Source organism: Triticum aestivum, chromosome 4B (assembly GCF_018294505.1).
Source record: "Triticum aestivum cultivar Chinese Spring chromosome 4B, IWGSC CS RefSeq v2.1, whole genome shotgun sequence".
In the NCBI taxonomy this organism is placed as follows: Eukaryota; Viridiplantae; Streptophyta; class Magnoliopsida; order Poales; family Poaceae; genus Triticum; species Triticum aestivum.
Window position 1 is genome coordinate 120066889 of NC_057804.1, and position 13602 is coordinate 120080490.

A 13602-nucleotide genomic window follows, 5' to 3' on the forward strand; every position below is an offset into this window, starting at 1 on the left:
GTTTCGAACCAACACAAGTTTAACAACAGCAGTCATGATGACATGGCACCATTAGTAAGGAATTACTATAACTTAATTATCCGGGCATCACAGTCTTGAAGCTCGTACCCGTCCCGACGGGCCGTGTACGCCCGTCCGTATGTGCGTGGAGGTGGTAATTCTTTTGCTACAACTAGTTAGCGCGCACGTGCAAATGCACGTCACAACTAATATTACATACATATGCGAGAATTAACCGACATAGATATTGTGATTGCACTAAAAAGTATTACAAATCAATAAAATGCTTTGATGTAGCACCCTACACAAAGAGCCATAAAAATATTATTTTATCAGTATTTCTTAATACTTGTGATCATTGTCAGATACTCAAATAACATTATTATCTCAGTATTTCTTAATAGCCTAATTAGTTCTCATACAATATCCAAAATGTTGTGTGCATCTTCACTGTCGATGTAGCAGGCATCACCTTGTGACTGGAGTAATGCCTCGCTATAATTTATAGGGGACAAGGTTGAGTAGCTTCAAGAACCTATAATAACCCTGCGCATGAAGCAACAGAAAATAGCACAAGTGGAGAGGCACTACCATTGGAGGCCTAAGTGTTGATGCACTACTTTAAACTGGGTGGAGTAGAATGAAAATTGAGGTATTAGGCTGCGCTAGCATGTCATTAGGTGCAATGCATGTTTATGTAGTTATCAATTATATTTCTAGGATCAAGAAATTTCATAATTGAGGAAAATTTTATTCATATTTAAGAACCTATATAAAAATTTGCATAAGAAAGGTTGCCAAACAAACACTGAGGACTACTTCAGGATGCAACAGATTCCCATGCCCACTACACACTACAAAACCATCTCCACCACACGCAGCTAGCCACAACCTTGCCAACTTGCCGTTGTGCCTTTTCTCCAGAAACCATTCAGTCTTGTCTATTTACCTTGCTGCTGATCAATCAATAATAATAAAATGATTTGACCTTTCAAAGAAAAGAGTCACCACCAATACAAAATGTATATAATATATTTCTCATACATATGCTAAGCTATGGAAATCCACCAAACTAATGCACAACATGTGCATGCTGCTTCTCACCGCAAGTACCAGCCAACAAAATTCAGTCTTTGTACAGGCAATCTGATAACAAGGTGCAGTCTGATAAATGCAACCTGAATGCATTATGCACCAGTATTATCTGAGAACATGAAGCTGGTCGCAAATCTTATCCTAAAATATAAAAGAAGCATCCCTTATTAAATAACTTCAATGGTACAGCAAGACTGTTTCCAATTGAGATAAACATATTAACATTTCAAATAAAGTTAATTTGTAACTCCAGAAATAAAAAGCTGAAATTAGCATCAACACTGACCGTCTTAATGTATACTGTCTATATACAATGTTAATGCTTAAGTAGGTATTTCTTGGCTGTAAACTCTAATATGTTTGATGGTAGACATATTCATGCTCATAAATGAGAATAACAAAACAATATGTACATTACAGAGACTGGTCCTGTTTCTTGCAAGTTAGGAAGTGAACAAAATAAGAGTAACTAATTTTCTAAATCTGAGCACCTCACCTTTGACTAAAAGGAACACATGAATCAACATAGTAAATCGATGAAAGCCTGCAGCAAACCAAACCGAGACACCCCCTCCGTGAATATATAGAAAATGAAGTGAATAAGGACGTCTTATATACATCTCATTTCCGCTGACAGAGTTATACTTGCACCGTGCTTAGCTGGACTTGTATGCAGCAGTCGAAGTCGTTCAGATGTTGGTCAGTTAGCTTTAGGAGAAACATACTCAAACATTATCTGAGTCGACTGTTATTCATCAAGGAGGCTGAATAGTGTAGAATCAGAGGCCTCAAAAGCATCTAAACCAGAATAGCAAGAAATATAGTTGATTTCGAATTCACACCTTCCAAGACTCATAGGACATAATTACTTTTATAGTCGTAAAAATAGCATAGGAAACCAGTAATAAGCACATTCTGACCAGTAAGCACACTTTGATCAGCTTAATTAAATTCTAAACCTCACCTTATTACGTTTTCATCTTAGATATAGAATCCCAATAAAATGAATGCTCCAACAATAGGTCTCAGTAGATACAACAAGGAAAATGATGCAGAACATACGTATAGTGCATCATAGCATTGAAACAGATTACACCGTGTAAAGTAAGGTAAAAGAAGTAGTGGAAGCGGAAAAAATGATCGGCTGTAGAGCTTACTGAGAGTAGATCCTCTATACTGCCTATAGGTGCGACCAGACAAAAAGCTGCAATTATAAACATATATAATGTTAGTCCAAAAAATATTGTACATATAGGAGCCATATCAAAAATCCAAAGTTTAGATAACAAAACTATGTTATCCCTACAAGATATCTCCGTACACAATGTTCTTGGTGCTTTTACCAGTGGAATCTATATTTTATTTGGCTTTACCAGAATCCGAGTTGTCTGCAATGACACACCTCTTGACAGTGCAAGATAAACCTGGGCATGCGAGAGTACATGCTCCGGAAGGTAAATACCGACAGTTGGGATGGTTTGCCCCTGGGCTATGTTAATGGTCTTTGCATAACTCTGACAAACAGGGAACTGTTTCCTCTTCATCAACTTGAAAGGAAGCGAAATGTCCTCCAAGGGCGCCAAAGGGATCATAGGGATGAACACTCTCTTTCCAGCATGTTTTCCACTAATGCAACCCTGAAGTATGTTAGAAGATATGACCGAAATACGCTACAATAAACAACACTTGTAATGAACTGGCCATATGTTATTTTATTAAATCATGTAATTGGAGAAAACAAAATGCTTCAGAACACAAGTTATTAAAAAGTGGAAAATTGATGATCGTAAGTTTAACTGCATGTTCATACTCCTTTCTGTACAAGTGTACATATTTATCAAATCACACTGGTCGACTATGTTGGTTTGTAGATTACATACCAGCTTTTGATTGGTGGCAACACAAACACTTAACAAGTCTATTTCTGATGTCAATTTCAGTTCCATGCTCTCAACATCTTATAGAAAAATCACAACAACTTAAAGCCTAGGTGTATGTGCACCACACTGATAGCGACCAACAAGATTATCAGCTAGAAGCCTAGAACAACAAGAGATACTTTAAACACTAACAACATGAACAGAGATCATCCAGAGCAAAACAGAAGAACTGAGAGGGGGCGAGATGAGGCTCACCACCAAGTTTCGTCACTGGCGGTGGCACCGAGGATAGTGGCAACAACTTCTCAGTGAAGTGTGCTTCTCCTCCATGCACACGAGCTACAGGCCAGCCTCCACCTCTGAAATTGTTATCAAGAACTTAATTTGTGAACCGTTTGTCAAATGCCCAAGAGTCAAAACACTAACATAGAAGAAAAAATACTTCAGAGGCGGAATACTCTTAATGATGGCCACAATCATTTATTCATAGGACACTCTGTATTGTGTAAATATCAACAACTTGTGCACGAAACTTAAGAAATACACCCATAATAATACATAAAACAATATCTTATCTAGAAACAATATTGTAGTTAGAATTGAATGGAAAACATCAAACAATATGGTCATGTCAACCAGATCCACACATGGACAATTACCAGTGTAGTTACTTGTGAGCGAAGAGGAATTTGAGTCACTTTTGCAGCTCATATTTTGGTATTGTAAGAAGAAAAAGAGATAATTCGGCACTTCAGCCACATACAATGGGAGGCTTGAATTTCAGAATTTAACACCGTTATAACATTATGTAGTATGTACAGCAACATTAGCAACATCAACTACAGAAATCAGTACAAAGGTCGTAGGATGTCTTTAGAGTTTCAGAGTTTCAGAATTTCAGAATTTCAGAATTTTATCCTACAGCTAAGCAAAACCAAAAGAGCACTCCTGTCCACCATGCCAGCTCTTCTGGAAAAAGAGAAGTGCTACCAACTTATTATCGCCTAGCATTTTATTTGATAATGGAGCCGGATTTGATCGAAGTAAACAACCATGCCTTACTTTATCAGTTACAGCTAATGAAAATCATGGGGATTCAGGAAAACTATGACCAAGGAATAAAACGAAAAGAAACACAGTGGTCATTGTTGCTGAGTTTCACCATCGAAAAGAAACACACTGGTCATTGTCGCTGAGTTTCACCATCATCCAAAAGAAACACCATGGGGAAAATACTATAGGGATTGGAAGGGAGAGAGAAGACATGGTCGCTACTTACCGATGGATGGAGCAGAATCGTTGCCGTGGAGACAAGGCGGAGAAGGGCGGAGCTGGCAGCAGGAAGGACGATGACGGCAGGGAGGAGACTGATGGGAAATGCCAGAACCATTTACATGTAGCAGAGCCCATCCTACCTGCCCAAATTGCAAATAATCACTTTGAAATGTTGCCCAATCTTCTTACAGGCTAAATTTCCAGGTTATCAACAGCATGTCCAAGTAAAATCCAACCGCTTGGTCGGTCCCAAACATGGATTTGGCACGCAGTTAAGCAGTAAATCAGGCATCTGTGCTGTGCTAGGTGAGGAGGAAGTTACCATCTGGAGACCCCTTCTTCCGGAGGTGCTCTCCACGAAATTGGGTCGTGCGCGGACGTCCTGGATGACCGGCCTCTCGAATCCACGGGATGATGAGCGAGTCCCCTCGGGATACCTAGACCTGCACAGAGCAACGCCAAGGGCGACCATAAATCAAGGCCGGAACCGGACAAATCGGGGCGGTGACGGCGCCGCTCGCCTCCGAGGAGCGAGATTGAGCGGCGATTGGTTATCTTGTCCTCGACCCCCAGCGTCGAGGCGGTCGAAGATGATGGCCCGGTGGTCGCCCTCAACGTCGCAGAGGGCGTTGGTGCCGAGGTAGAGCGCGGCGCCCCGGCGCCCCGCCGCCCATCTTGACCGGCGGCAGCTCCCCCGTGCCTCTCGCTGCCGAGGATGAGGGGCGACGCGTAGAACCGGTTCACGTGGGGAAGGCGGGGCAGGCAGCGGAGAGGTGAGGGGGGCGGCAAGTGGAGTGCGGCGGTTGCGGCGAACACAATCGTGGGGCCTTTTTTTTAGGCAGCGCTAGGCGCTGGCGCACCGGCCCAATCTTTCGGCCGGTCGGCCCTTAGCCGTCTGATTGCTATTCGTGGAACCGTTAGATGCATCCCAGATTCGTCTCCTTCCTCTCCCTCCATCCCGCTGGGTCAACGCTGGCGCTTCTCTTTCTCCCTCGCTCACCTCCGCCCATCTCAGATAGTCACGTGTGCCGTCCAGCACGCCTAGCCCCCGGTCGGTTACAGCCCCGCCACCTATCGCCGCGCGGCCGTCGAGGATTGCAACACGGAAGTACTGCAACCATGGGTTAGAGCTGCAATCACAAAGAGCAGAAGATGAGTTGCGCTGGTACTTCCGACGACCATCCACATCTGGTTTGCCGTCGTTGGCTTTCACCACCCGTGGTCAGCCAAAAAGAACAAATCTCGGGAACAAAAAAATGGCGTCGCTGGTGGTAACAAATCACAAACACAGTTCCAACAAAACACATCGCAGGTTCCAGCAAAAATTATGCCTCTGTCACCAGCGGTCCGCAAATAAACATCAAGACGATCCAGCAAAAACTTACCTGTTGTAGCAAAAAAAAGATTATTGTTTCAGCAAAGATAAAATGTGGTTCCAACAAAAATCACTCAGCAGGGAGACTCAGTGGTTCGATTGTAGCAAAACAAAAAAGAATGTAGCAAAAAAGATTGCTACTTCCAGCGAAAATAAGCACTGGTACCAACAAATAAACTCAAACAACCGGACTCTAGTTGTACGATTGTAGCAAATAAAAAAACTAGTTCCAGCAAAATCAATTGCCGATTCCAGCAAAAAACGCCACCCAATTAATGATCTGTAGCAAAATCTGTAGCCGGTTCCAGCAAAAATCGCCACCGGTACCAGCAAGAAAAAAAAGCGGTTGTAGCACTAGTGCCGCCTGCAAAAACGCCCTGTGATTGTAGCTCTGACCATGGCCGGTTCCAGCATCTACCCATGCTGGTTCCAGCACCGCGCGAGACCGGTTCCAGCACAGCTCTCGTTGGCCATAGCATCCCGTCGGACTTGCAGCATGAGTGCGTGGGCTCTCTGTCGTTGGTCGCAGCAACACCGCTCACCGGTTCGGCATGCCGCCTGCCTCCCCGGGTCACCATCGTTCCAGCTCCTCCCACCCCGTCAGTGTGCCGATTAGTGCTGCTCAGAAGCTCGCCGGAGACGTGGTCGTCCCCAGCAGCACCGACGTGATAGCCTGCATCACAGGCAATGCCTCCCCTCCTCACGATCGGAGCCGGTGTAGAGCTAGAGGATTTGGGAGCGGAAGCTGGCTGGTGTGGAAAAAGGAAAAGAAGGAAAGCGAATGGAGCGGATGGGGTTTGACTGCGAAGAGATAAGGGAGAGAAGAAGGTGGGCGGTGAGTGGGCCCGTTGATGCGTCCGACGCAACATCTGTGGTCCACAGCCAGGCGTGCCAGCGAGCGCGACCGGCCGAGCGCTCGGGCGGACGTAAGGTGCGAAACATTTTCTAAGGGATTAGGCACGGGATAGATTTTTTTTTCGTGGGGCCACTGCTCGCTGGTTCGCGCGTGGGAGACGACTGGCTCAAGCTTCGACCGGTCCGCCGGCCCGAAACGTTTCCCTTTTTTTACCACGGTGCGCAGGGGCATTTGCGGGCACTAAACTAAACTACGGTGGCTTGCTGTTAAACACAGGACGAGGTAAATAATTAAGTAATGGCATGATGGGTAATTAAAGCGTAAAACGCATTTAGTATGCTGGAGTGATATAGACCATCAGATTGCAGGTTTTGATGGATAGGATGATCTGGTTCTCCGTCCTCTCTTTCTTTTATAGTGATAATAGATGACATATAGTACAAACAATTAGAAGGAAATAGTTTCCCTTTTTCTGGAGGACTAATAAGGGAATTATGAGGAACTAGAAGAAATGCACCTTAGGTTACCTTTGTTTGTATGTATCTCCTGATTGTTTGTATCTATCTTTGTAGCAAAGAAAGGAAAGTATCTCTGTTGATTGCATGTATCCCACACTTTCCTCGACTAACTGATTTACTTTTTACTAACAAATAAATTTGTCAAGGATAATTTCGTCCTAACATGTCTATAATTCTATGCCTTGGTCACTATGCCAAAAATAATACACTTTACATAAAAGAACAGAGGGAGTATAAAGGAACGGAGGGAGTATCTGACAAATGTGTCTACCTCCACACCACTAAACTCCCATAATCATAAACCTATGCGCTGTTTCGATATTTTTATGGGAGAGAGGAGCTTCTCTTCCTAAAAGAATTCCTTCCCCTCCCTCATATCACTAGTAAAAGTGCCCGTGCGTTGCACCGGGTAAAAAATCCCTACTGTCACGGGAGCAAAAACATGCACCCTTCCACTAAAGGGCACTTGTGTAAAATGCGAGTCAGACACTACTTCTTAGTGAGACTCATTCATGGTCAATGCTAAGTGTGTTTTGAAGCGGTTGCTAAGAGGCACGATCTTTACATCATAACATGTTTGATAACGTAGAAGAGGTCAATGCTAGTATTAAATACAGAAACAACTTTTTTAAGGATATTTTTGTGTTTATAGGAATTAGAAATATATTAAAAAATGGATACACATGTAAATTATTTCCAAACATATCAATATATCACATCAAGATGACAGGACTATTGTTGCGAAAAATGTTTGGAAAATTAAAAAACAAATGATAGTCACGAGTGCTTGCATAGTTAGACACGTAATTTTTTTATCACTCACTTGAGACATTAATAAGCTGTAAACATTTTGGATGTACCAAACTAAATATATTTCAACATTGTAAATGGTATAGTTGATTCTAAACCACTATCATACCGCCAATAATTATATTAGCATATGTTTTAGAATAACATATTATCAAATATATGTATTAACCAAGCAAATATAATAATTAAGGGAAATAGTTTAGTCCACATATATATGTCTATATATATTCATGCAAATTTGTGGGGGAAATGTAGTTGTCAGAACGGATGCATAACAACAGGAGTCATGCACATCATTGGTCTTGATTAACATTCAAAATGCATGAAAAATAAATTGCTACAACAGTTAGACTACAAATTTCTCTTAAAAGGAAAGCTAGTGTGGCAGATAACATTTAGGTCAGTAGTCATGTGATGATGTAAAGCCAAAAAAAACATCCACTTAACTATCCTACTATAACAGTTGTTTGACAGCAAATTTCTGGGGTACATCGAACAAATAAAAACTTCAATGTACTGATTTTCTTGCTGATCGTGGGCACAGTTAGGTTACAAATATATCACCTCTTTTAGAAAGTGGACTGTCTCAATGCCTGAAATACAAAACTAAGTCGTTTCTCCTGTGAGCGCAACAACAACTGTAGTTGAATGCACAAATTATGTTTCTTCCAAGCAAAACTGCATCTGACATGGTCAAATTGGCTGAACATTTCGTAACCTGACTGGTCGCAGTTGTTCATTTCTGTAGAGCCATGATCACCGGTAACATTTGGACCTTGCACGAGATCACTGATCTTTTGCTTGACAAGGTGAGATTCATTCAGCTGAAGAACATTTCCATCAAAAAGGGACAGTCTCGAATGCCCATCAACTCCAGTCTTGCTCATGTTGTTTTCAAGACACCACTGAAGTGACTCATCTAAGCCGGTTGTTGTTCGTCTTGCATCAGTGCGAAGCCACTTAGGACTGCCAACAGGGAAAAAGAGATAATGAGCAATACATGCAATCATACTCTAAAGCTGAATAATAATCTCGTTGATGTTGAACACCGCTGAATACTGGCCAAAGTACTCCAAATAGTAACCATCTTAAAATGACAACTCCTAATTATGTGTGTGTCAAGAGTAGTATTAGAGCCATCATTTCTTACTAATGGGACTCCTGACATTCCCGGCAATAGATACACACTGTATCCAAGGTGTTTGCAAAATTGACAGCTAGAATTGTGCAAAGGCTATGTTTATTGCATAGTAGTGCTCTGACCGGAGGAGGGCCATAGAAACCATCATGCAGGTTGTAAGTACATAATTGTTTTAGCGACTGACCTCAAAATCACAACACATTGCTATTTTGGTTAACAGGTTGTAAGTACAGATTCTTTCATTGATCCCAGCTATGACGGAAGCTAGCAATGATATCTGCAAATAAAGGCTTTCTAGCCTTATAGAAATAAAATAATTGATTAACTAATGGACCTGGACAGTCACGCATTGTGTACAACCAGATAGACTCCATATGAGTTTAGAATCAGGACTGAAGTAGTTCTTCTACACAAGAAATTGGTCAAACTATACTTTCGGAAGATCGACAACCACCAATTCTACAATGGATTTGGGACCTTTTGAGCAGCTGGACAAGTTTCGAAGTTATGAGAACAAGAAAATCACTTGGGGAGTTGACAGGTTCCGCCTGAATAGTAACCTGCTGCACATATCTAAACCCCAAATTCAGGAGCACCATCTTCCACAATTTTCTTTTATTTTGGCTATCTATTTCAAGAAATCATAGTACACAGATGAATTTGCATAACAGTGAGAATAGTCGGCTCAAATTTCACATCTACGTCAAAAATCCAAGAGCAAAATACAACACAAAGGGGTGAGAGTACTGCTGGACATGTGTGGAAGCAAAATTCTAGAATGAGAAAGTAAATCATATCAGTAAATGTGGTCTGCCACACAGCATGAAGGAACTCAGTTGATTAAGTAGCTATATATGCGCATGTTAAAAAATTCTAGGCTGCAAAACCAGAAAAAATAGGAAAGACCAAGACACATGGTATGATATATTACATGAGAAGTAATCTGATCTTTTTGACATTTTATTTATCCTACATCTTTGTGAGACCCGCGGACTCAGCGCAGAACCTAAAGAAAAATCATACATTTAATTTTTCAAGCAGAACTGCATTTTTCTAGTTGTCAAAATACGGTGAGCAACAATTTTCCGTAAACATAATGCCCTCTTGAAAATAATTGAGACCCGTCCATCACTTATTTGTGAACTACTTTTTTTCTGTTCACCTATGTACTAAACTACTAAACACTCATTACGAATTTTCTCTGCTTCTGTCAAGTACAAGCAGAATCCATCTATGTATCAGTGCATGATGTGTTGATTGTCAGTGAAATATAGTCTACTGTCGGCAACGGCTATATTTGCTACAGTAAAGTGGCGATTTGACAAATATATGTGACCCATCAGATGCTTCAAAAGTACCTGAACCAAAGTAGGTCTAGGCGACGGTTGATGGTCTTCCGGCAAAGTCGGCGGAGGCGATGGCAGATTGTCTTGCGGCGAAGTCGGCGGAGACGATGGTGATGAGGTCTAAGGAGACAATGGCTGCAAAGTCGACTGATATAGTATAAGACAATCATAAATTCGGCAAGGAGGAAGATCAGGGAATAGTAATGCAAATTTTGCCACTATATATTTGAATTACACATGGAGATCAATCATTCCAAAACCAAGTTTCCTGAAATACAGACCGTTGTCTGGGCTTATCTTTTACCTACTAATAAAGAGGTTACTTTTGTTCTGATCAGGTGGTGTTAAGACCTGGCATTTGATTTCTTGCATGGCTGATAATTGTGATGATTGTGATTCTTGGCAATTTTAATTAGTTTACTTCTGAGCTTGAAGAATATGCTTTCATCTGTTAATTATAACCTTAATCTTGCTCACTATGCAATGACCCCAAAATACATACGAAAATGAACATGTACTTCATGCTCTTCTAAATTTTCTTTCCCTGACGCAAGGGAAAACACCCAGCTTCTATTAGATAAGACAAAGTATTACAAGGTATATATGGAGAAAAGTGATGGGGAACGTTGCAGAAAACAAAAATTTTCCTACTCGTTTCACCAAGATTATCTAGGAGTTCATCTAGCAACGAGTGATTAGATGCATCTACATACCTTTATAGATCGCGAGCGGAAGCGTTCAAAAGAACGGTGATGATGTAGTCGTACTCGACGTGATCCAAATCACCGATGACCAGCGCCGAACGGACGGCACCTCCGCATTCAACACACGTACGGAACAGTCACGTCTCCTCCTTCTTGATCCAGCAAGGGAGGGAGGAGAGGTTGAGGGAGATGGCACCAGCAGCAGCACGACGGCGTGGTGTTGATGGAGCTGCAGTACTCCGGCAGAGCTTCGCTAAGCACTATGGAGGTTGAGGAGGCGTTGGGGAGGGAGAAGGAGGCAACCAAAGGCCGAGGCGTTCAGGTATGAAGTCCCTCCTCTCCCCCACTATATATAGGGGTGCCAAGGGGGGTGGCCGGCCCTAGGAGATCCAATCTCCTAGGGGGTGCGGCGGCCTAGGGGGGTTTCCCTCCCCCCCAAGGCACCTAGGAGGTGCCTTACCCTCCTAGGACTCTTCCCCTTCTAAACCCTAGGCGCATGGGCCTATGTGGGGCTGGTGCCCTTGGCCCATTAGGCCAAGGCGCACCCCCTTACAGCCCACGTGGCCCCCCGGGACAGGTGGACCCACCCGGTGGACCCCCGGGACCCTTCCGGTGGTCCCGGTACAATACCGATAACCCCGAAACTTGTCCCGATGCCCGAAACAGGACTTCCCATATATAAATCTTTACCTCCGGACCATTCCGGAACTCCTCGTGACGTCCGGGATCTCATCCGGGACTCCGAACAATATTCGGGTTACTGCATATACATATCCCTACAACCCTAGCGTAACCGAACCTTAAGTGTGTAGACCCTACGGGTTCGGGAGACAATCAGACATGACCGAGACGACTCTCCGGTCAATAACCAACAGCGGGATCTGGATACCCATGTTGGCTCCCACATGCTCCACGATGATCTCATCGGATGAACCACGATGTCGAGGATTCAATCAACCCCGTACGCTATTCCCTTTGTCTATCGATATGTTACTTGCCCGAGATTCGATCGTCGGTATCCCAATACCTCGTTCAATCTCGTTACCGGCAAGTCACTTTACTCGTACCGTAATGCATGATCCCGTGACCAGACACTTGGTCACTCTGAGCTCATTATGATGATGCATTACCGAGTGGGCCCAGTGATACCTCTCCGTCATACGGAGTGACAAATCCCAGTCTTGATCCATGTCACCCAACAGACACTTTCGGAGATACCCGTAGTCTACCTTTATAGTCACCCAGTTACGTTGTGACGTTTGGCATACCCAAAGCACTCCTACGGTATCCGGGAGTTACACAATCTCATGGTCTAAGGAAAAGATACTTTGACATTGCAAAACTCTAGCAAACAAACTATACGATCTTGTGCTATGTTTAGGATTGGGTCTCGTCCATCACATCATTCTCCCAATGATGTGATCTCGTTATCAATGACATCCAGTGTCCATAGTCAGGAAACCATGACTATCTGTTGATCAACGAGCTAGTCAACTAGAGGCTCACTAGGGACATGTTGGTGTCTGTTATTCACACATGCATTACGATTTCCGGATAACACAATTATAGCATGAATAAAGACAATTATCATGAACAAGGAAATATAATAATAATGCTTTTATTATTGCCTCTAGGGCATATTTCCAACAGTCTCCCACTTGCACTAGAGTCAATAATCTAGTTACATTGTGATGAATCGAACACCCATGGAATTCTGGTGTTGATCATGTTTTGCTCTAGGGAGAGGTTTAGTCAACGGATCTGCTACATTCAGGTCCGTATGTACTTTACAAATTTCTATGTCTCCATCTTGAACATTTTCACGAATGGAGTTGAAGCGACGCTTGATGTGCCTTGTCTTCTTGTGAAACCTGGGCTCCTTGGCAAGTGCAATAGCTCCAGAGTTGTCACAGAAGAGCTTGATCGGCCCCGACGCATTGGGTATGACTCCTAGGTCGGTGATGAACTCCTTCACCCATATTGCTTCATGTGCTGCCTCCGAGGCTGCCATGTACTCCGCTTCACATGTAGATCCCGCCACGACGCTTTGCTTGCAACTGCACCAGCTCACTGCCCCACCATTCAAAATATACACGTATCCGGTTTGTGACTTAGAGTCATCCAGATCTGTGTCGAAGCTAGCGTCGACGTAACCCTTTACGACGAGCTCTTCGTCACCTCCATAAACGAGAAACATTTCCTTAGTCCTTTTTAGGTACTTCAGGATATTCTTGACCGCTGTCCAGTGTTCCTTGCCGGGATTACTTTGGTACCTTCCTACCAAACTTACGGCAAGGTTTACATCAGGTCTGGTACACAGCATGGCATACATAATAGAACCTATGGCTGAGGCATAGGGGATGACGCTCATCTCTTCTATATCTTCTGCCGTGGTCGGACATTGAGCTGAGCTCAATTTCATACCTTGCAACACAGGCAAGAACCCCTTCTTAGATTGATCCATATTGAACTTCTTCAATATCTTATCAAGGTATGTGCTTTGTGAAAGACCTATGAGGCGTCTTGATCTATCTCTATAGATTTTGATGCCTAATATATAAGCAGCTTCTCCAAGGTCCTTCATTGAAAAACTTTTATTCAA

At 43.0% G+C, this 13602-nt stretch overlaps 1 protein-coding gene across 6 annotated transcripts; it reads right to left on the minus strand.

Annotated features, from left to right (window-relative positions):
- Nucleotides 1–970: 970 nt before the first annotated feature.
- On the minus strand, nucleotides 971–5058 carry LOC123091385 (uncharacterized). 6 transcript variants are annotated; one of them, XR_006443065.1, is made up of 5 exons: nucleotides 4573–5058; nucleotides 4255–4390; nucleotides 2498–3334; nucleotides 2253–2299; nucleotides 1455–1893 (listed from the first exon to the last, which is right to left on the minus strand). XR_006443065.1 is itself a non-coding variant. In XM_044512882.1 (5 exons), exons 2-5 carry the CDS (start codon nucleotides 4383–4385, stop codon nucleotides 1828–1830), a joined length of 348 nt encoding a protein of 115 aa, XP_044368817.1. In that variant the 5' UTR covers nucleotides 4386–4390; nucleotides 4573–5058; the 3' UTR covers nucleotides 1455–1827. The 6 variants fall into 6 exon arrangements, 1 of the variants encoding a protein (XP_044368817.1); XM_044512882.1 differs by having other exon boundaries at nucleotides 3231–3334; XR_006443061.1 differs by adding an exon at nucleotides 971–1236 and having other exon boundaries at nucleotides 1592–3334.
- Nucleotides 5059–13602: the final 8544 nt, after the last annotated feature.

Coding starts and splice junctions, on each gene's coding strand:
- LOC123091385 (XM_044512882.1), bottom strand. CDS start 4,385: ATGGGCTCTGCTACATGTAAATGGTTCTGGCATTTCCCATCAGTCTCC. Junction 3,335..4,254: donor CGATTCTGCTCCATCCATCG/GTAAGTAGCGAC, acceptor TAACAATTTCAG/AGGTGGAGGCTGGCCTGTAG. Junction 2,300..3,230: donor GCCAGTGACGAAACTTGGTG/GTGAGCCTCATC, acceptor TTATAATTGCAG/CTTTTTGTCTGGTCGCACCT.